The following is a 24,414-nucleotide window of genomic DNA, read 5'->3' as shown; positions in this document are numbered from 1 at the left end:
ATTATTCTGTTCTGCAAACTCTACTAATAACTCTCCTCTGCTATTCCTAGAGCCTATGCCATATTCCCCCACTGACTTGTCTCCAGCCTGCTTCTTGCCTACCCTGGCATTGAAGTCGCCCATCAGTATAGTGTATTTTGTTTTGACTTTACCCATCGCCGATTCCACGACTTCATAAAAGCTTTCGACTTCCTGGTCATCATGACTGCATGTAGGGGCATAGACTTGTACCACCTTCAATTTGTACCTCTTATTAAGTTTCACAACAAGACCTGCCACCCTCTCGTTAATGCTATAGAATTCCTGTATGTTACCAGCTATTTCCTTATTAATCAGGAATCCGACTCCTAGTTCTCGTTTCTCCGCTAAGCCCCGGTAACACAGTACATGCCCGCTTTTTAGCACTGTATATGCTTCTTTTGTCCTCCTAACCTCACTGAGCCCTATTATATCCCATTTACTACCCTCTAATTCCTCCAATAACACTGCTAGACTCGCCTCACTAGATAGCGTTCTAACGTTAAACGTCGCCAGGTTCAGATTCCAATGGCGGCCTTTAAGCCTTGTTAAATGCATTTAAGCCTTGTAAAAGCATTTAAGCCTTGTTAAATCGTGACCATCGTGCCGCGTAAACTGAATGCCTCGCATTGTCGGCGTGTGCTGGCTTGAATGTGAGTATATTATTGCTTTGCAAAATGGATACGGGGCAAAGACGTCGAAGTCGTGGACGACCGCTAGATTCAAGGAAACGACGGCGTCATATGGAAAGAGACTTTAAACATTACGCCACGCTGGTCAGAGGCTTGGGGGTACGTTTACCTTTTGTAACTCGTTTTTATATCTCGCACTGAAAGCCAATGAAAGAACACTAAAAGGGCGCTGCAATTCGTTTTGAGCACGGTATCAGAAAACGTTCGTCATCTGTAGACGGACGCTGCCACGAACATGCGAGCCAACTATGATATTTCGCTGCAAGCAGCAAGGGCTACACTATCTCTCCTGGCAGATCGCCTGCTCTTCACATCGGCTTTTCACGCCTCTTCTCTATTGCGGCTGTCGATGACGTCGCAGCCAGCACGACAGCCCTTCAAACAATACCAGCCATTGGGCGATTGTTCATGACTAGGTGCAGTAGCTGTTATAGCAGCTGTTATACCTTTTCAGCGCTCCTCCCTCGGGCGCCTTTGTCAGACGCTAACTCCTTGAAGAAAGGAATAAAGGCGCAATAATGTCGGCGCTGCCGACGCTGAGAGGAAACGCAGTGTTCAGGAGAACGTTACGAAAAGTAAACATTGCGCTCACTATATCGCCATTTTTCGGTCATTTTCACAGATTTCTTCGGAAATAGATACCTGTACATTGAAAGAGATTGCACTTATTCCAAAGAATTTCTCAGATTCCCTATGAGATCACGAGGGGAGAGGGGGGGGGGGGGTCTTTCGATCGCGGTCTTTATAAACGTGGCTAAGGGCGACCACCGCGTAGTCATTCAGCGGGGAGAATCACGAAGATCGTCAGACCTCAAGCGAGCTTAACGAAGATGCAGGAACTTGCCATTCATCGAGCATGAGCATAAAAGGTGAGCATAAAATTTAGCGCATCTGAGTGCCGTGTCCGACCGCGCGCGCGTGCGTGTGTGTGTGTGTGCGTGCGTGCGTGTGCGTGTGTGTGCGTGCGTGTGTGTGCGTGTGTGTGCGTGTGCGTGCGTGTGTGTGCGTGCGTGTGTGTGCGTGCGTGTGTGTGCGTGTGTGTGCGTGTGTGTGCGTGTGTGTGTGTGTGTGTGTGTGTGTGTGTGTGTGTGTGTGTGTGTGTGTGTGTGTGTGTGTGTGTGTGTGTGTGTGTGTGTGTGTGTGTGTGTGTGTGTGCGTGCGCGAATTTGGCGGTATTATCGCTCTTTGTCAATTTTAACCACGCGTATCTAAGGCAATATTGTTTTACCCACCTAATTAGGTCGCAGAAATCATCTTTTACAAACAGAGCAAATCAAACCCTGGCGAAAAACAGCATTATCATAAGTCAGTGATTAACTTATTGCCGAGAGAAAATTCCCTTCTCAGTGCGAACCGGCTTTTAAATAAGGTGAAAACGTTGCTATGTAACAGTAAAACGTTTGATAAATTGCCTGAACGGGTGAGGCGGGTAGGGTAATTCATTTACACGCAGCTGCCGAAACGTACATTCTTATTTGAATTGAATATGCGAAGTTTCAAAAAAGTGCTGGATCCGTTGGTGTGAAATGAATGACCGGGACACAAAAAAACCTGCGGGTGCACACTGCGCAAGCACAAGGCTCCTGTAGTGTAGCGGAGATCCATTACTTCGCGAAATTGAGACGTGACGATACAGTACACCGAGTGTTTTGCGTAAAAATACGTGCGGCGCTCGTCGGGAGAAAGCTGCTTCCTCGCGTTACCAATAGCATGGCTGTAGCTGAGCTGCTGCGCGGACCACCGGAACTGTGGGAATGCATTTCGCCTCTCTCACCGAGAACGCGTCTGTGTCGACGTTGTGGAAGCTTGGTGCTGCACGCCGCACAAAGGCTCCTACTTGCGGGCATCCGCGTGACGCCGCTTCCGCACGCGGCCCGCGCTCGTCGTCACAGCGAAATGACGAATAGAGGGGCGGTGTTGTTTGCAGCCGCGCGAGCGGGCGGCGCGACCGTGGTTTGTTTTGAAGGCACTCGCCGGCGGCCATGTTTCTGGGTCGCGGCTCGCCCACGGTCAAGGCGACGGGCGACCCACGCGCGGCCAGCAGCGCGGGCGGCAGCGCTGCCCTTGAAAAGCCGTGGTCTCCGCGCGCCGCGCGCAGAATGACGAGCGCCGCGATCCAAGCGCACCTGCAGCCTTCGTACCGGCTGCCCATGGTGCTCGGCTTCCAGGAGCGAGAGCTCGAAGCGGCTTTCGAGCACAACCGAAACCCCAACTTCAGCGACCTGGCAATCCTGGCCGCAGAGACGGGCTTGCCGCTCGACGCCGTCAAGGTGAGGCTCGCGCGTTTACCTGCCGACGGCATCGCGGGGAACCTCGAGCGAGCCAAGCTGCACGCAATGCGACGACCTGCTGAACAGCGCTTTCATGGTTATATTGCGCTTAGTTTTACACTGACGATATTAGGTGGAGGAGGACAGGACGTGGACGGACTTGCGCTACGTCCGTCCACGTCCTGTCCTTCATTTAATATCGTCAGTGTAAAACTAAGCGCAATATAACCATGAACGTTCACCAACTAGCCCCCTTCATTGCTTTACTGAGCGCAATGAAGGGCAATTACTGCCTACGCTGTGCCTCGCTGCACTGACGCCTAACACTTTGTCAAATCTCCTGCGCTGCTACGCTCGTCACGAGGCTATTGCCACTCTTTCTAGAAGACGAATGGCGAATTGATTAAAAGTAAATAACTACCGGACGCTCGCAGAAGGGACCGAGATTCATTTATGAAAAGAGAAATTGCGACTTTATTTTTTTACAGCTCTCCTGGCTGCAATTCCTTCCCGTCTCCCCGTCACCCCGCTTTTTTTTTTTTGTTCCTTTTTCGCCTAAATTTAGCATTCGACGCTGGAACACGTTCTCGTAGCACTGGCGCGATCTAGAATTTTTGTAACACGCCCCAGTAAGGTCGCTGATTGGGTATATTCACTAAGTTTCCTTTCAATCACTTTGGGACACACGCTGCGACTGCGGAATCGAAATCGGTCAGTGCTCAAACGTGCGCATGTCCAGTCGATGGGTATCCTTAGGCTGCCACTAGTTTCCGAGATATTCCATCCCAAAATATATCACGAAATATAATGTTGCTACGCAGAGGTTTGTCCAGCAGTGCTCAAGTAAAGGTCTCTGAGAAAATTTTAAGCAGAACGCCAGTGCATTTCGCCGAAAGTTCGGGCCCGGACATCCCGCAACTGGTGTCATCGTGCCTACAAGATTCTTAGTGTCGGCGCATATTAATTTTTATTTCACCCCCCTTTTCTTTCAACCATATCTCACCTGGAGTACCGTGTCAGGCCTGTCGCTACGTAAAAGTCACCAGATATCATAAAAATTTCTCGCTCTCATGCCTTCAATTCCGCAATCGCTGCACGTACGCTCACATTACCAATTAGGAAACTAATTAGTGCGTTTTATTAACTGCCCGATTGGCGATGATCGGATATAGATTCTGATGTTCTGATATTGGCCAGCAATTTTTTTTTTCTTTCTAGAATTCCCTGTCTTTAATAACAGGAGACAGGTGACGTTGCAAGACGTACTGCCGTATGTGCTATGAATTATGCGTGATTGAAACTTTATGTACTTCGTGCGCTTTTGAACTGCGTCAGATCGAAGTAATGAAAACCAAAGTGGACATCTTGGAAAGACAAACGTAATACGGCAATCGAAACACACATGCAATATCCATATTATCATCGTGTGTATTTCAAATCAGGAAGCAACCGAGTGTACAAAGAAAATCTTTTGCACTGTTTTCGTCTCACCGTGACTATCACGGACAGTTGCACTGTCCGTCAGCGAAGTCTAACGTACGCTTTCTGCGCGCACTTCATGTGCTTATCTGCGTCACACGCCTGTAACCTGTCTAATATTTCCTCCTGAAAAGAATTTCCGCGTTATGGATAACTGAAATTACGTTATTTAAGACTCCATCTCCGTATGTGCATTACAAACTAAGCTTCTAAAGAAAAGGCTGTTTTTACTGCCATGCTACCGGTGTCACAAGCCCGCAAGGGACTACCAGAAGCAAGTTTTTAAAGAAATGGAACTAAAGTATGGGCGCTCTATCCCTACGAATGACTGATAGGAAACTGCTTAGAAGGGATGAACAGTTGAGCGAGTTCATAAAGCTTCGTCCTTACGCAGCGCACATATGGTATAGGAGTAAGTCAAGGCTGCAGTGTGCTCCTCCTATTCTGCAAGCTTATCATACCACTTTGCGAGAATGCCCAAATAAGGATGTGACCTTGTATGCATACCTAATTATATTTGCGGGTCACCGGGAAGCTAATAAGGGAGCACTCCGTCCATTAGTGAGGCTGAAGATGGCTTTATTGAGCACTCTTCGAAAGCACAATGAAGGAAACAATGTAAACAAAGAAAAGCATAATAATAAAAACTTAGAGCGCTAAAAACACGAAGGACGTAGAAAAAGGAACACACACCACACCCGCCCACTCACAACTGATGTCACAACACTCACAACTGTTTCTTTTTCTACGTCCTTCGTGTTTTTAGCCCCATAAGCCCATATTATTACGCGTTACCAACTAGCCCACCTATATATCCTTTTGCAAATAAAATCCAATGTATGTGATAATGTTTTCAACGCATTTCTTCAAGTTATCCGCATACACCCTCACATCCCGATATCCAGGATTCCAATGAAACGTCTCCCGCGTTAGGCGGCTCGTCATGTTTTCCCGTACTGTCTGAGCTTGGAGCGCGTTCCCCGTCCATCGGCGTGCTGATGGCGAGGAGACAGGGTGCTTCCTTCCGGTGGCCGCAAAGCGGGCGGAAAGGCATTTGTGCGCATTCGAGCGTTGCATTCTTTTGAGCGCCGTAATACTGCCCCGTCGGTTGTTGGAAAAGCGCGTTCCCACTTGCACTTCCTTCTTTTCCTGCTCTAAACAGTTATGAGCATGGAATGTGGCTATCTCTGCGACACCACGCTCGAACACCTCGGCAATGCAAGTAAAACTGAAAAACATTTCTTCTTAAGTTTGCTCCGAATCGCTATATATATATATATATATATATATATATATATATATATATATATATATATATATATATATATATATTCTGGTAACACAATGTGCTTGGCAAGTAGTGGTAGAGTGTGTATCTATATATCGTCAGAAAAAAGAGGACAAACGGTGACACGAAGGACAGCATAGGGGAAATTACTTGTAGTTCTTCGAATTACAGAAGTGATAAATAAATGGAAATCAAAGTGGATGAAAAACGACTGGCCGCAGGTGGGTTACGAACCCACGTGCGATGATCTTACCAAAACAAACACACACACACACACACACACACACACACACACACACACACACACACATATATATATATATATATATGTATATATATATATATATATATATATATATATATATATATATATATATATATATATATCGAAATAAGTCTGTTATAACCTCTGCTTACTCTCCTAGTTCATAATATGGTTTTAACGGGCTACATCAATGGAAGCACCAGGAAAAAAATCGCCGGTGACTACGATTGGCCCTAATGCGAAATCTGAATGCCGCTCTATACGTGTTTTCATTTCGCGATATATTGAGGCAATGAATTTGAGAGAGACATGTAGCAGAGTCGGCGATCGTCGAAAATCTGATCTGCGGGTCAAGCGCGCTGAATTTTATATATGACTCGTCGAAGGTTCCAGTGTAAATTAAACAAGAACTTGGGAGAAAACCCAAAATGGTTTTGGAAATATGTAAAACAAAACTGAAAAGAAGACAGATCCATACCATCTTTAACTATTAACGGCAAACCCGCGACGTCAGACTGTCAGAGGGCAGAATGCTTTAACCAGTACTTCCAATCCGTGTTTTCGCAGGTATCTGCTGGGGAGACTTCGCTTTTGAACAACACCAATCAGGGCGATATGATGCCAGACATTGAAATAGATGTTAGTGGCGTCGATTCTTTATTACGCATTTAGATGAAACAAAAGCAATTGGATCTGATAGAATATCCCCAGTGGTCCTTGGAGAGTGCCATAGCATCATTGCTTCGTATTTAAAGCTCATCTATAAGCTTTCCCTTGAAACAAACCTGATACCCCAAGATTTGAAAACAGCAAGCGTCATACCAGTTTTTAGATCGGGCGATAGAAAACTCAGTGAAAACTATAAGCCGATTTCACTAACGTCGATATGTTGCAAAATATTCGAACACATTTCGTATAGTAACATATCTGCATTCCTTGACTCAAACGCTCTCTTTACACCCTCCCAGCACGGATTCCGAAAAGGTTATTCCTGCAACACACAACTAATGGAATTTCAGCATTTTTAATCCAAAGCCATTGATAACAACAGTCAGGTAGACGCGGTTTTTATTGATGTTCAAAAATCTTTCGGTACTGTGGCCCATATGAGCTCTTAGACGTAAAGCGTGCTGCAGTAATGTAAACAAAAACGTTCAAAATTGGATACGAAACTACTTAAACGGAAGAGCACAGTATGTCGTCCTAAACAACGCCGCATCTTCACCAATAACTTTCTTTGGGCGTTCCTCAGGGACGTGTACTGGGCCCCTTGTTATTTTTAATCTACATAAACGACATTGTCGAACTAATTACATCACCCATGGAACTATTTGCCGATGCTTGTGTGATTTAGAGAGAAATTACTGCTGAATATGACATACATACTTTGCAAGCAAACTTATATAAGGTAGCGAACTAGTGTAAAAAATGGAATAGGAATTTAAATTTTCAAAAGTGCAGTAGCGTAAGTTTTTTCAGAAAATTGTCCAAGTTTCAGCCCCGATATAACATCAATGGCACGCTTATCGACATATAGTCGGAATACAAGTATCTAGGAGTTTATTTCACCGAATCACTGATTTGCATAAACATATTGACACTGTCATAGCAAAAGCGAGTAAGATCCTACACTTTATTCGCAGAAATTTCAAATAGGCAACACGCGAAGTTAAAGGAGCTTTATATTTCTGACATGTCAGAACAATACTTGATAATTCCTGTGTAATATGGGATACCTATCAAGATTACCTCATTAATAGACTGGAAAAGCTACAGAACCCAACAGTAAGGTTTGTTTGTAATAATTACAGCCCGTACTCTAGCGTTTCAGAAATGAAGGCCACCCTAGGGTAGCATCTGCTACAGACACGCAGGCAGAAGCTAAGGCTCAAACTATTGCACCGAATATATAAGAGTCCCCCAGACAGGTATCCATCGCTATAACTATCTTCTGGAACCAAATTACATATCGACAGGCTATGATAACAACAAGATCTCAGCCTGCAACTGCAGGACAATTTTTTACTACTCTTCTTTCCCCAAATCAATTAGACAATGGAACAGTTTATCAAATGATATAGAAAATGTGTCAAATAACGAACTATTCTATTATGTGCTGTGACGGCGCTCTTGTACAACAACTGTATGTGTTATATATCCTGAAAACCTGTTTGTTTCACCTTACTTGTATGTCTTTCTGTAAATGCTATTGTAGTGCTTCTGTTTGTGATCATATATGTGTGCAAAAGCTCTTTTGTTTTACTGGTTATGTTTTGTTCCCCCCTACGTAATAGCTTAGTAGCAATCTAGGTACTCTGTAAATAAATAAATAAAAAGTAATCGCTAGTGCCGCGTGGCTTCCAGAAAGTACTACACAATTCGTGTGGTGCATACAATGAGATTACAAAACAATCGTAAACCATGACAACCGAAACAAGCACGAACGAGACCAAACCAAGCAAACCAAACAAGCGCGAGCGAGAGCTGACGCGAGCAGACGATAGTACGAAAGGAGCCATCCCGCTGAGACCAGATGCGAATACGCATCGGGCGGTCGGGTGGGTCCGCATGACACCAGTTTCCCGCGCGCACGTCACTGAAGGGGCCGCTCTCATTGGTATCCGCCGTTCGCGGCTCCCGTCCTTTCATCTCCCGCTCCGCGTTCGTTCTTTCATCTCTCGCTTTGCTCGTTCGCTCGTTTACGCCGCCGACGCTTGCCGCAGGAACGGTCGCCTAAGAGCTGCGCTCTAATATGCAATATTTGTAAAAGGCGAAACCTATCGCTGTACAGGGTGGCCAGGCTTCAGGAACGGTGAAGCACGAGGAATATAGCTCAAATCAGTGCGTCTTCCTCAGGCGTTTAGAGAAGAGTGAAGACGAATACAACATCTTACGCGCTCCCGTGAGCAGCGCTTGATCCTTTCGAACTTTAGTCACAAAAGACAAGAAGAGAGGTTCACACCACAACTCTTTGTGGTGCGAACCTCTCTTCCTGTCTTTTGTTTTTTGCGACTGTTTTTTTTCTTGAATAAACACATAAGAAAACGCGCTGCTCTGAGATATACTCCAGGGTGTTCATCTTCCGCACCCCTGAAGTATGGTCGATCGATCGGGACAAGAAATATTTTCACCTTTCACACTGCTGTCGAAACCTGAGAACTGGCTTTTGAGAAGGAGCATCAGGACAGAATGCAGCAGCAGTGGTTAAAAGCTTTCATCGTATATATTATTACGATATCATCGAGCGATGCTCAAGAGACGAGCCGCCGCGAGAACGACCATGAAGTTGGTCGGTGCGCTTGGCGCGCGAGCGAGTGTGGCTGTCTGGCTCCAGAGTAAATAGCCTGTAAATAGCCTCTTCGGTCTGTGTCTTTCCACAAGCAACATTCTGGTGGAGGTCAGCGATCCCCGTCCTCACTACGAAACTCCGAAGTGGTCGGCACACCGAGCTTGTCACCATGCCTCCCGGTGACGCGCCCGCTTCTGCAACGGCTTCGGCTTGTCCCACTTCTCCAATCGTCACGGTCGCTCCACATCGCGACCCAGGTGTGTTCTCTGGCCTGGAGGGAAATGATGTTGACGACTGGATCAAGCTCTATGAACACGCTAGTGCCAATAACAGGTGGGACCCAACGATTATGCTCGCCAATGTCATCTTTAATCTCGGCGGCACCCCACGCGTGTGGCACCAAGTGCATGACGACGAGATAATCAGTTGGAACAGTTTCAAAGAGAAGCTACGGGAACTGTTCGGCGACCCCATTTGGCGCAAGGCTGCCGTGAGAAAGGCTCTTGTGTCTCGTGTTCAGTCATCTACGGAGCCATACGTTTCCTACATCCTTGGCTTCTTGGCTCTATGCCGCAAAGCTGACAATGCTATGTCCGAAACAGATAAAGTGTCACATGTTCTAAAAGGCATCGCCGACGACGCTTTCAATTTGCTTGTTTTCGGCAACGTCTCGACTATCCACGCCATCATCAAAGAATGCCGTCGCCTTGAACAAGCTAAGATCCGCCGTATCACACACCACATCACGCGGCTACCCAACACTGCTGCTACGTCGACATGTGAGGGTCGACCATGTCAGACCACCACCTGTGGCGACGTCACCCCTATTGTTCGCCGCGAACTCGAGGCCGCCTGTTCGCCAGCTTTCTCCACGACGCCTCCCGATCCGCCAGCAACTACCATTGCGATGATTCAGACCATCGTCCGACAGGAATTTGAGAACATGGGTCTGAACTCCGTGTGTTCCACGTCTCAACCCAGCGTTCCCCAGTTCTCTAGCGGCCCTCCTCGTCCTCGGCAGTCCTTTTCCGCCACATCTCGCCGCAACCCGTCCGATTGGCGTACCCCTGATGACCGGCCGATCTGCTTCCACTGCTGTCGCATTGGCCACGTCGCTCGTCACTGCCGCAACCGATGGCCACCAGCTCCTCGGACATACGCCGCCGCTTATTCCCGCACCTTTGGACCTTCCGTTCCCTATACCACCCGCCATGAATCCACTGCCGCTGATGCTCCTGCTCCGAACCTTCGCTACAGCCGCTCGCCCTCACCTTGACGCCATCAGTCTCGTTCGCCCCAACACCGTCGCTTCTCTTCGCCGCCTATCGCCTCCCGGATCCAGCCAGAAAACTAGGCACTGAAGCTTCTGGAGGTGAAGCTACGTTGTCGACCCTGCCCTCAAATCCTCTGCTCACGTTACCGACGAAGCGAAACCTTCTTGACGTTGACGTTGACGGCTATCCTGTCACGGCACTCATCGATACAGGAGCACTTCTTTCTATTATGAGTGCTGCCTTCCGACGACGATGAACAAGCTCCTCACCCCAGCGTCGGCACGCGTCATCCGCGTTGCGGATGGCGGTACTGTGCCTATCATCGGGATGTGTACGGGACGCGTCAGCATCGCCGGCCGCCACACTCCTGTCCTCTTCACCGTAACTGGCCATTGCCCCCACGACCTCATTCTCGGCCTCGATTTTCTCTCCGCGCATTCTGCTCTTATTGACTGCTCTTCCAGTACCCTTCGCCTTGAGTTGCCGATGCTCGCAGAACCTTCTGACGCACCCTACTGCCGCTTACGTCCCACCGGCTTTCTTCGCCTGCAGCCAAAGTCAATAGCCTACATTGAACTGTTGTCTACCCCACCAGTTCCTGATGGCGAGTACCTCGTCACTCCTCTGCCCGACATTCCAATATGGTATGACGTTACAGTGCCTCACAGTATACTTAATATTACTGGGAACCGCATTCGCATGCCTGTCTGTAACTTTGGATTGGCAAAGCAAATTCTACCGCAAGGTATTTATTTGCCTTGCCACCGTTGATTGTCTCGACGACCAATACGCGGCAGCGTTATCGACCGATGGTTCTCGCGAGCTTAGCATGCCCCTCGCGCCAGCCTCGGATGCCGATCCCAATATAAGGAAAATGGTTTTGACGGACCTGTCCTCGGCGCAGGCTGAAGAGCTTTGCCAAGTATTATCGTCCTACCGAGATATTTTCGACAACGACGATCGCCCTTTAGGCCAGACGCTCGCGGTCAAGCATCGGTTTCTTACTGGCGATGCTACGCCTATTCACCGACGACCGTATCGAGTTTCTGCGTCGGAACGCCGAGTAATTCAGAACGAAGTCAACAAAATGCTAGATAACAACATCATTGAGCCTTCTTCGAGTCCCTGGGCGTCACCTGTGGTGTTGGTTAAGAAGAAGGACGGCACGTGACGCTTCTGTGTAGACTACCGCCATCTGAACAACATTACTAAGAAGGATGTCTACCCGCACCCACGTATAGACGACGCCCTTGACTGCCTGCACGGTTCCAGCTATTTCTCGTCTATTGATCTTCGTTCGGGATACTGGCAGATTGCTGTTGACGATATGGACAGAGAGAAAACCGCGTTCATCACACCTGATGGCCTATACCAATTTAAAATAATGCCGTTTGGATTATGCAACGCCCTGCCACCTTTGAGCGTATGATGGACTCCTTGCTCCAAGGTTTCAAATGGTCCACATGCCTCTGCTACCTCGACGACGTCATCGTCTTCTCGCCAACGTTCGACACTCACTTGAACGTCTCACAACTATACTTGATGTATTTCGAAAGGCGAAGCTGCAACTTAACTCGTCCAAGTGTCGTTTTGGCCACCGGCAAATTACTCTTCTGAGCCATCTCGTTGACGCTTCCGGAGTACAGCCTGATCCCGACAAAACTCGCGCTGTCAGAGTTTCCGGTTCCGAAGACAGCCGCAGACGTTCGAAGTTTTGTAGGGCTATGCTCGTACTTCCGTCGTTTTGTTCCAGATTTTGCGACAATTGCTAGACTCCTAACTAATCTTTTGAAGAAAGGCGTACAATTCTCGTGGAGCACTGGAGAGGCCGCCACCTTCTCTCGTCTCGTCACTCTTCTAACCTCACCACCCATTCTCGCCCACTTCGACCCTGATGCCCTACAGAATTGCGTACAGATGCCAGCAGTCATGGCGTAGGTGCCGTCTTAGCCCAGCGTCAGCGTGGACAGGATCGCGTTATTGCTTATGCGAGCCGCCTCCTAGCACCATCGGAGCGCAACTATTCCATTACGGAATGAGAATGCTTTGCTGTTGTCTGGGCGGTTGCGAAGTTCAGTCCTTACCTTTACGGTCGCCCTTTTTCCGTAGTCACTGACCATCATCCTCTCTGCTGGCTCTCATCGCTAAAAGATCCTACAGGCCGGCTTGGTCGATGGGCTTGGAGGCTACAAGAATTTTCATATACCGTGGTGTACAAGTCTGGCCGCCTGCACCAAGACGCTGACAGCTTGTCGCGTTACCCTATTGACGGCTCTGACTCCTCCAATATTGCCAGTGCTTCTTGCGTATTCTCTGTATCACAGCTGCTTCATTTCGCCGATGAGCAACGCCGTGGCGCCTACATCAGAGCACTCATCGACCATTTTGAGCACTCTCCGGCCGATGCTACTCTACGCCTCTTCGTCCTCCGCGACGGTACTCTGTACCGTCGTAACCTTCATCCAGACGGCTCTGAGTTCCTACTTGTAATACCTAAAAACCTTCGCTCCACCGTTCTAGAAGAGCTCCACGACGCACCAACAGCAGGACATCTCGGCGTATCTCAAACCTATGACCGTGTACGTCGCCAGCTTCCGCGCCGGACTCTCGACGCAGGATGCAATGAAGCTAATAAAGCATCAGATTGTGGATGGCCGTTCCAGAGACGTCAAGGCTTTGCTCGGTCTGGACCTCGAGAAAGCTTTCCACAACGTGCTCCACAGCTTCATCGTAAAGACAATTTCAGGCCTGGGCCTCGGTTCCAGATTCCATAGCTAGGTCAGCTCTTTTCTAACGGACAGAAGGCCAAGCTTCGCATTGGGGACTTCCGCTCCGACGATGTGCCCCTCGGAGGGCGGGGCACTCCTCAGGGTGCCGTCATCTCACCCACACTGTTTAACATCTGTATGATTGGTTCTACCGAGAGGTTGGCACGCGTAGAGGGCGTCAAGTACACCATATACGCCGACGACATCATCTTATGGTGCTCCGACGGCTGCGAAGGCAGAGTCGAAGAATCCATGCAGGAGGCGATCGACGTGATCGAGGAGTATCTCCGCCCCACCGGACTTCGATGCCCTCCCGCCAAGTCGGAGCTTCTGCTTTACAGAAAAGAGAAGGGAGGCAGACCCAAAGATTGGAAACCAGTCTCCGGAAGCAGCATCAGTCTCCTCACTCGTGACGGGGGGTGATACCCAGGGTCGACGTTATTCGGGTCCTGGGCATGTTTGTCGAATTCAACGGCGGGAACGGAACGGCTCTCCTCAAGATCATCGCAAAGACGGACAACGCTTTCCGCCTCGTTCGCAGAATAGCAAACCGGCACCGAGGAATGAAGGAAAACAATCTCCTCAGGCTTATGAATGCCTTCGTACTATGTCACTGTACGTACACAATTTCTATGCACAACTGGCTCAGAGCGGAGCGAGACAAGCTCAACGCTCTCATCCGCAAAGTGGTCAAGAGGGCTCTCGGGCTACCCATCAGGACCCATACCGAGGATTTCCTCAAGCTGGGGGTGCATAACACTGCCGAGGAGATTGCGAAGCCCAAGAACGTGCGCAACTCACTCGCCTGAGCACCACAGCGGCAGGTAAACACATCCTCGAAGAGCTGGGTTACCACCCTGCGGGATTCCCGATGGTCAGTACCTCAATCCCTAGGTGCATTCGAGACAAGTTCGAAGTGGCCCCTGTGCCCCGAAACGTCCATCCCGTCCATAACGAGGGCAGACGCAAGGCCAGAGCAGCAGCGATCCTCAAACAGATCAAGCAACGAGACAGAGCAAGCTTCGTCGACGCCGCGGAGTACAGCGATGGTAAGACATTTGCCATCGTTGTGGTCGACTCCAGCGGCAAGATTTCCAATAGCGCCTCCATTCGCACTTCAGACCCCGGAGTCGCCGAGCAAGCCGCCATCGCCCTCGCCCTGCTAGTCGGTCGTGGGTCCGAGATATATAGCGATTCCAAAACGGCAGTTAGGGCTTTTCAGAAGGGTTGCATCACCAAGCAAGCTGCTCGTCTTCTTAGCAGCTCGAGTCGATATGCTCTCACGCATCATTCAATCCACTGGTGTCCCGCTCACGTACGGTCGGTCGAGGGTGCTCCCCACCTCAATGAGTCTGCTCACGAGGCTGCGCGGACCTCACCGACCGCGCTTCCTCTGCACGAAGCACCGACTCCCCTCCTCCCTACGGCCACAGGGACGCTCCCGCTACTCACAACGAGATTATTAAATTCTTCTACATGTCTAGAAGGGTCTTTCCACCTCCTCAGCCCAAGTTGAATAGGGCGCAAGCCGTTTCGCTTAGACTTCTGCAGACCAGCACGTATCCGTGTCTGTCCGTTCTCCAGGAGGTTTACCCGGACGTGTATCGCGCGTGTAATCCCACTGCTATCTTGGTCCTAATCAGCACCGATAGTATCTGTAAAAAAAGAAAACGTTAGAACCTGTTCGACCTGGGCCGATCATGAAGGTGGTATAGCTTCGCACAGTTTCTACGTGCAACTGCTACGACTGAAGTACTGCGGAATGTGGGCCGATCCTGGAGATGGGGGGGGGAGGGGCAGTCTAACAGGCCTGCAGGCCTGCCCCTCCTGCGGGCACGCCTGCCCGCAGGAGGGGCAGGCGTGCCCCTCCTGCGGGCAGACCTCCACTCTAGCGCACATGCTCTGGGAGTGCGGGACGACATACCCCTAGTTCATCAAGGAGGCGTGGGACTCGCTTCTGCGTAGCCCCGCTCTAGAAAAGCAAATCCTGGCTGTCCGGCGTGCCCGCGACCGGGCCGGTGGGCTAGACCTGCCGGTCCCGACGTGGGACTAGCCGGGTGCGCGACGAGTTCGCGTCCTCGCCGGACCTGCAATAAAGTTTTTTCACTCACTCGCTCACGTGCCAGTTTCTAGTGTTCTTTCTTTGTGGCAGCTCGCGCTTTGAGAAGCCGTGTTAGACTGCCCCTCCCCCCCCCCATCTCCAGGATCGGCCCACATTCCGCAGTACTTCAGTCGTAGCAGTTGCACGTAGAAACTGTGCGAAGCTATACCACCTTCATGATCGGCCCAGGTCGAACAGGTTCTAACGTTTTCTTTTTTTACAGATACTATCGGTGCTGATTAGGACCAAGATAGCAGTGGGATTACACAATTAAAAGAATTACAATAAAACAACTCATCAATAACAATAAATTCACACTTGGCGTACCATAAATGAACTACAGTGCGGTAATGTACCATTAAATCAAATTCTGGGGTTATACGTGTCAAAACCACGATTTGATTATGAGACATGCCGTAGTGGGGAACTCCGTATTAATTTTGACCGCCTGGGCTTCTTTAACGCGCACCCAATGCACGGTACACGGGTGTTTTTACATTTCAACCCCACTGAAATGCGGCCGCCGTGGCCGGGATTCGATCCCGCGCCCTCGTCAGCCACTATACGCAACCACGGCGGGTGATAATGCACTATGGTCGAAAATGTTAGGTGCTAGTAATAATCGACAACGGAAGAGAACCACTACCCGCCGTGGTGGCGTAGTGGCTTCGGCCTTGTGCTGTCAAGCCCGAATGCACGGGTCAAATCCAGGCCAAGGCGGCCGCATTTCGACGGGGGTGAAATGCAAAAATTATGCAGATCCCACGCACTGTGGGAATCGATGTAAGCGAAGCTTTCCGTGCTGGATGCTTTGATTGACGACAATTAGCGGTGATGTTGACAGCTAACCCTCAATTTCTTCAACGTTTAGGCTAACACGAGAGTGGTGAGTTGATGTTAAACGTTACCTTGCGTGCACCACTGCTGTTTGTCTGCGTAGTACACAGAACACGCAGGGAGAGGTGTTTGCTTGAGGCGTTGTTGTGCGCCATATTTTATAACTTCTGACAGGGCTGAGCGTTGTCATTTCCTCACATGGCACATCGCATCGTGGCAGAAGTATTAAAATTGAATTGGATTATGGGGCGGGCTATACGTGCCAAAAACACACTCGGATTATGAGGCACGCCGTAGTGGCAGACTCCGGATTAACTTTGACACCGTGATGTTCTTTAAAGGGGTTGAGACACCAAATTTTGAGGCTATAAAAAGCATGTTGTAGGCTACTTCTGTATGCAAGGACACCCAGAACGAGGTATTGGACGCTGCAAACATTTCAAAATAATTTTAATTCAGCTCCAAAAAGTCGTTAAAAACTCCTTCTCGTAGTCGAGACCCATCGCTAGCGCGGCAGTTACTACGTCACAGAGGAGGAACGAAAATATTGACGTCATAGCACACCAGCACAAAAACGTGACGTATGATGAGTAGCGATGAAATGCCGATTACGGAGCCTGCTGAGCCGAGCAACCGGGCATAGCCTCCACTACGACCGAGCTACAGGCACATAGAAATTCTTTCTTAATGCAAAGAAGGGGTAAGGCGTGCAGACACGGACACAAGAGGAGAGAAGTGGACAACACGAACGCCGCACGCCGGCCCGCGAACGGCAAACTGCGTGCGGCGAGTTGCCCTGCGGACGGGCCTTTACACGTTTGAGTGTAACACTAGCCGGCCGACTCCGAAAGGGACCAGGATATGCGGCGTTCGTGTTGTCTGCTTCTCTCCTCGCATAGTCTCGTAGTTCGGCAGCTCGGAGCGGACTCTCCTTCGCTTGGCCTTTCCACGTTACCGGCCCGTCCACGTTACCGGCACGGAAACTCGCCGCACGCCGTTTGCAGTTCGCGGGCTCCCGTGTGACGGCGGTTTTGCTCGCGAACGGCGAGATTTCCTTGCCGTAGAGAGGACGGGCCCGGGACCCATTTGTGCGGCAGCCGTACGGCGAAGCGGCCAATCAGCGACCGAGGAGTGGTCGCTCTGGCATCGACGGCAGCTTCACCGCCGATATCGTCACTAGGCCTTTTCCGGTTCACTTCAAAGCTAAAGCTTACGGCGCTTCGGAATGAATCACCGACTCTCACAAGCCGCAATATTTTCTTACCGTTGTTGTCGCTCTTCGCAATAATTATAATAATCGCGACATGCACTTCGAATCGCCAGTGGTTGACCTCTGCTGGCAGAGCACGCGTATGCGCGAGCAGACGACGCAGCATAGTTTTACGTCACTATCTTTTGTGGGCCACGTGACCAAGCCATGTTGCGTTTCCTCCTCTGTGACGTCATAGCATCCCCCGGAGCCCAGAAACCGAAACCGAAATCGCTCGGTATAATAATGCTATTATTAAATTATTTATCGGATATATATGAATCCCGCTGTGTGTATCGTGCTCCCTGAAGCATGACGCAACGTTTGAATCAACAAACGCATGAACGAAAATTTTGATGTCTCCACCCCTTTAACGTGATCCCGAAATCTAAGTGCACGTGTGTTTTCTTTTTCGCCCCCGTCGAAATGCGGCTGCCGCGATTGGGACAAAATCCACGACCTCTAGCAATGCCATAGCCGCAAAGCTAGCGTGGCGGGCACAGAAGTGTTGATTTGACGGTCGACAGCGTCCGTAATGTCGCCTGGACAATGCGGTGCGCTTTAATTAATGCTGCTCTGCTTCTGCACGCCCTGCATAATTAGTCCGCTTGACATATTTGCACGGCGTTTATTTTTCAGAAATAGCAGCAACGTGCCGTACCGTACCTTGAACTTAAGCTTACCTGTTTCGTTGCCTTCTCACGTCACCTCCCCCCTCTCTTATATAGGAACTGCCTCTTCTCTCTCTCCTCTTCTTCTCGTCTCTACAGTTCTATCTGCGTCCCCTCTGGCCTCGCACGTTAGTAGAAAGGGAAGCGCTGCAGTTTCTGAGGGGAGTCACGGATAATTACAGCCACAATGCTCCAGAGGGCATTGTGCACATTCGACGCGGTGGGGTGAAAACGAGTTTCTCCCTTCGCCTTTCCTCTCTTACTCGCCCCTGACGCGGTGTGCGCGACAGCACCAGCCACAGCAGCCCACAGAAGCAGCAGCAACAGTGGTAAAGTCGAAGGAAGAGGCAAAGAAAGCTTCGCTTTAAGACAGCCGTGTACCGTGCATTGGGTGCGTTAAAGAGCCCCAATTAAGTGATAAAAATTAATCTAGGGTCTCCTACTACGGCGTGCCTCATAATTACATCGTGGTTTTGGCACGCAAAACCTCAGAATTCAATCCAATTGAATTCATCGCGTGAAATACGCGAACACAACCGCGCAACTTTTTGCGGTGCCGAAAACACCATGCCTATGCCGTGATGGTTCGCAGCCTTCTTCAGGTTTTACGTAAGCCTCTGTAACTAAGGAACCACTAGCGTTTTTTTTTTTTTCACGCAAGACGTCTGGTTCCTTCTGCCACTGCTTTCGTGAGCGGCCTTTAAACTTCTGCAGGAGGGTCTCAACTACCGTTGCAAACACCCACTGTGGGAGCCCAGCTGATTTTAATCTCTTAATCTGATGTAGGAAACTGGCCTGCATCTCGTGAGGACACGATTTCGTAAGGACCGACTCCAAACACAAGGAAGCGACTGCCCTCTTGAGGGTCGGATGAGCGGATGAGTACGGCAGTAAAGCTTTCTTAGGTCGCGCACAGTACGCCCAAGAGGCGTGGTGTTCCCTGAAGGTGAGCTTTAAATCTAAAAACTGTAAACATCCTTTGGATGGCAGTTCGTGGCTGAAAGTTAGACCCTTCCCATAGTCGTGAAACTTCAACATTGTCAACCCTAGTGCAATTAGTTGTGCTAGTTTGATTCTTATGAACAAGTAAATCGTCCACGCATCTAGACACTTTCATAACATCACCGTCACTAATAGCAGTAACAAGGTCACGGTCAATATAGGCTAAAAAATGAATAAAGGGAAAATCAGACATCCACCCGTTCGTAGCAATTGCTACAAAGGAAACCCATACGGGTTCCTCGAAAAAAAAGCCTCAGTTGAAGAAAAATTCGTCCTGGTCCGGGACTAGAACCCGGGACCACCGCCTTTCTGGGGCAGCCGCTCTACCATCTGAGCTAACCAGGCGGCTAGCAGATGGCAGGGCGAAGTCGAATTTGTCGACAACACGAAGCAAATGCATGAGTTTGACGTAGTAGTTCTGCGGAAGCCCGCAAGGTGGAGAGAAGTAATGTTAGTTACTTTACTTCTCTGCACCTTGCGGGTTTCCGCAGAACTAGTACGTCATAGGCTAAAAAATGTTACATAGCACAAGGGTTACACAAGGGACGATGCATATATCTTGTCTCTGCAGGAACAGGCCTTTGTCAAAGCCTATAACAGTGTATTAGAGGTTGGATTGCGCAACATTTTGACGAGACACACAGAAGAGAAACACACACCGCAGAGCGCTCTGTGGGTGTGTGTTTCTCTTCTGTGTCTCGTCAAAATGTTGCGCAATCCAACCTCTAATACGCTATACCAACACGCCCAGTCGTCAACCTTGGCAAGTTTCATCTATAAAAGTGCGCTTCAAATGAAATTCTATTACAGTCATTGAGTTGTCTACAGTCGACCCTGTAGAGTTCTGAACTTCAATTTCAGAGTTCTCTTCTATGCAAGTTCTAACGCATTTAAAAAGCACACTATGAGAAACGGAATAAAACAGGTCCTGTACGTCAACCTAGAATGCCAAACCCAGGCGCAAGGTCGCCTTCAAAAAAACGCGAGACCTCCAAGGCTTTTTCTTTTTGTCGCAAACGGGTCATTAACGTTCAACGATTTTAAGTGTTCTAGCAGAAATTGGCTAGCCTCGTGCTGCCATGAGGATTTTTCCCTAACAATGGTGCAGAAATGTATCTCAGCTTTGTGCGTTCTTGCCCTAAAAATAAACACCTGCAAGGTGCCAGACTTACTATTGCGGATGCCATTATAGCGAGCCCCTGTGTGTCTCTTCTTGTGTGATATCCTGTTTCCCAATTTTGCGCATGTAGAGATCAGCCATTTTAACGCTCAGACATTCACGCTATACACTCGTTACCTTCGTGTGATCCTTTGACAAATCCTATGAACTGACTATTGTGTAACAGACTTTCTAGTGGATCAATAGCGCGGATATCTGGGGAAGAAAAATGTGCTGCGGCTAAAGCTCGAACAAGTTACAGTAATTTGAGTGACACCCACGTACAACCAACTGGAAATGCATTTTGTTAGCATGTAGTATTTGTATCGATGCCAGATGCGAGAAGTTACGTGCGTTATTGTTATCTGTATCTGTTTATGTGACAAAACGAGAAATTAAAATCTTTTTTTTTTTGCTCTCGCTTTATTTCTTCTAACGATATCTTTTTCTGCATGTACACATGCTTCTATTCTGTTTTCTCAGTTTGTTAGATCGCACAATACCATGTTTTATTTATTTTTATATCGTTACTGTGTGGTGCTGCAGTGTTCAATATTTAGGAATGCCCTAGTTAATATGTCAAAATGATGGATGCTGTAATATCAGTGTTCATTGCTAGTGATGTCCCGGCTATTAACAACAAGTTCTCAATACATTCAATACTGCTGTAAAATGAACAAACGACCCCTGGGTACTTATCCCGCTGCTGAACAACTTTCAGCCCAGGAGACCAGTCCACTCATGGAAGGAATAAAATAGATCCAAAGCGATTCAAACGGAATGGTCAGACGGTGGGTCACCGCAAAACGAGTTTTGCGGTGACCCACCGTCGAGGCTAAATGGCTATGGGGTCTTCTGTTGCTGGACGCAATAGGCCGCAATGTCCATAATTTCAAATGAGGCAATCTATTAGCAACCAGCCTGTCATTTTTATGGCGACGCGTCTCGTTAAGCCTACGGACACCAAGATCCTCAAACGATCTCAAAAAAAATTGGACGCGCTATGCGCTCACACGAACGTTTCAGATGAGTTCGAGAAAACGAAAACTCATTATAACAGTTAATGGCGACCAACGAAAGCGAGAGAGCCACGAGAATTCACGCTGAAGCGCGGGCCAACGGGGGGCCGCCATGTTGGATCGGCAACGCTATCTCTTAGCGTATACACTTAAACATTGCCCAATGTGACACGAAACACACGATGGTGTTTCTTCCATGCCGAGGGGAGTTTTCGATGGGGGCGAAATGAGAAAACACCCGTGTACTTAGATTTAGGTGCACGTTAAAGAACCCCAGGTGTCAAAATTTTCGGAGTCCTCCACTACGGCGTGCCTCATAATCAGGAAGTGGTTTTGGCACGTAAAACCCCATTTTTAATGCCGCAGGGGAGTGGTGTTCCAAATAGCTCTGTAACGTACGTTTGTGCATTCAAAGTTAGGGGAAGCAAACCGCCGCGCTTACGAAAGAACGCAATTAAAGAGAGCGCAAAAGAACGCAAAGGCCTTTTGCAACGCAAAGAAAATGCCTTTGCGCCCCCAAAGCGCCACACCCTACTAGCGTTCTTTTGTACCGCTTCGGGTTTCCTGTACGCCCGCGGTTTGCGTCCCTAAATTTAGGTAAATGGAGTTTGCGTTTTTGCGTATATATTAGAAGTTGCTTGGGGACGCTATTCCTTAAGCTAAATCTGTATGTATACGTTAGCGTAGCGTACGTAAACCGCAGAAGCCCAACAGCGTACGGAGTATGCGCATGCAGTGACGACAATGCTATTTATTTACTTACGTAATACGTTTACATTTGGCTGCAAACGCTATACTAAAACTCTCAGGAAGTTAAAATTCAACCGGGCTCTCAACTACATATACGTCGTCTGTCATATTCGAATTTAGGACGTCAAACCGTAGCAATTATTAGTTGTTGCATAATGATGATATCTGGTGCTCGCAGATGTGGTTCGAGAACCGACTGGCGCGCTGGCGAGTGTCCCAGGGCCTGCCAGCCAACGGCAGAATGGTGAACCAGTGAAGTGGACCGGCGCTACCGCACTACCAGATGCGGTCGGCAGCCGATGCAGAGACACGAGCCAAAGACATCTTCACACACTAAAGGGACGCCTACTTCAGGCACCGGATAACGCACATTGCGGAAGTACTAACCGACCAGGGCGTGATGACTATGGCGTCCACGCTCGTGGAGCAATAAACACTATTTCTGCAACTCCTGTTTACGCACAGACAAAAGACGGTTAGTGATAAATCACGGAGCGGCTTTGAAAGCTGGCGACTGCGTAGAGCGAAATTATTCTATGTTAATGTGGCAATGTGGTACACTTAAAAGACGCAGTTTCAACCGAAATGCGAAGCATTGACTGCGATAGCAAATTATTATACAGCTATACGAAGTAAGGTTAGTCGTTTTATCGCCTGCATAAACTGCTGCAAATATTCCCCTACTAACTGAATTTACAAGCGAATTGTCACGCGCCACCAGACAAACATGAACACATCTCACTCGATGACCGCGGACACTCGCTGCAAGCTTACGCTCGCACCTACAGCACATGGCGCGCGGCCGCACTGTTATCGCACCAGGACTTTATACGGAATATCACGCCGACAGCGGAAATTCGCCTGGAGTGTCAATAATTGATATCGCAATAAACAAAAAAATGGCAGCTTAGACGGAAGGCGAGGTACTGAAAGAGATAGCAGGAGGAAGGCGTCTCAGAATTTATGTAGAGATGAAGGCTCCCAACCTAAAGTCCCTTATTTCCACCCTGGCGTGAGCGCCGCCAGTGGCGTTGCAGGCGTCGCGCATCGATGGTACACGAGATTACAGTGGCTAGAATCTAGCCACTGTAACGAGATGAGACCGTCGGCGTTTGTCAGCGCCCAGCTAAGTAGATTTCGCTGGACACTTACTGACAATTCGGCTTATGCAAACCAGCGTATGTATTATGGCTGTGTTGTACACACAGCTGCTCAGTGGGCAGTTTGGAAACTCCATGGGCTCGCCAAAGCAGCGAGCCCGCGGCGGCGCTGCGATCGAGATACACCCTGCTCACGTGACTTTCGCTCCGCGTGTCGTCTGCTGCTGGCAGCATTCAACTCACGTTAACCGTCGCAGCCTTTACAGAACACCTCCAGTTCTGCGAATTTTATTAATGGTGCTTACAGCGAAAGAAATGCGTCACACTGCTTCGAGCACAGTAACTTTTTCGCTCAAGGAGGACACATCTGAACTGTTCAATGGCTGCCCCGGAAAGGCGATGGTCCCGGGTTCGAGTCCCGGACCACGACGAATTGTCCTTCAACTGCGAGGCTTTTCTTTCGAGGAACCCGTATGGGTTTCCATTGCAGCAAATGCTACGATTGGGTGGATGGATCATTTTTCCTTTATTAATTATACATAAGTTTTTTTTTCTTTTTCCTTGAACTGTAACCGAATGGGATCGTATAATTGAATCCACATCCTAATCTTGTAACTTTATGGTTTGTTTTGTCAATCTTATTTTCATTTTATGTACCATATGACGCCCTCCCTGCTTGGACTACGTGTACGCAGTATTTCAGAAATAAAATAAAAAATGACGTGACAATCCCTTGGTACTTGACTCGGTACGTCTTAGTCCGCAATACCCCCGTCCTGGCTTCAAACAACAAAGACGTTCCCCTAGAGTTATCGTAGATATTTTCTTTGACAAATTCCTACGTGAAAGTTCTGCATGTTCCCAGTGCTGATTTCGTCTGCATTCCTATTTTCCACAAACCCCTCTCTGTTTCTTTAACCTTTTTTCTTAACCGATGATTTTTGGAATGCCCCCCCCCCCCCTGATGTCCAAATATTTGCTTGCCAATTTTCCACGCTGATGACGATACTGATTTAATGGCATCCCCTTTGAAACGGGGCAGTGACAAATAGTCACCTAAACTGCTTGACTTAATCAGGTATGCTATACATGTTTTTACCTAGCATTTTTGCATACATTTCTTTAATCTTCTTTTTCTTAAAAATCTACCTTGTATACCGCTAGCTATGAATGCCAGAGATGT

The 24,414-nt window shown here is 48.7% G+C and overlaps 1 protein-coding gene across 1 annotated transcript; it reads left to right on the top strand.

The window, feature by feature from the left end:
* Positions 1 to 2,610: 2,610 nt before the first annotated feature.
* Positions 2,611 to 23,960, top strand: LOC142566276 (visual system homeobox 2-like). Its single transcript, XM_075677160.1, has 2 exons — positions 2,611 to 2,980; positions 22,310 to 23,960. Exons 1-2 carry the CDS (start codon positions 2,693 to 2,695, stop codon positions 22,385 to 22,387), a joined length of 366 nt encoding a protein of 121 aa, XP_075533275.1. The 5' UTR covers positions 2,611 to 2,692; the 3' UTR covers positions 22,388 to 23,960.
* The last annotated feature ends 454 nt before the right edge of the window (positions 23,961 to 24,414 follow it).

This window comes from Dermacentor variabilis, unplaced genomic scaffold, assembly GCF_050947875.1.
Source record: "Dermacentor variabilis isolate Ectoservices unplaced genomic scaffold, ASM5094787v1 scaffold_12, whole genome shotgun sequence".
Lineage (NCBI taxonomy): Eukaryota > Metazoa > Arthropoda > Arachnida > Ixodida > Ixodidae > Dermacentor > Dermacentor variabilis.
The sequence above is the reverse complement of the archived record's forward strand: the minus strand, read 5'-3'. Positions and strand labels throughout refer to the sequence as shown.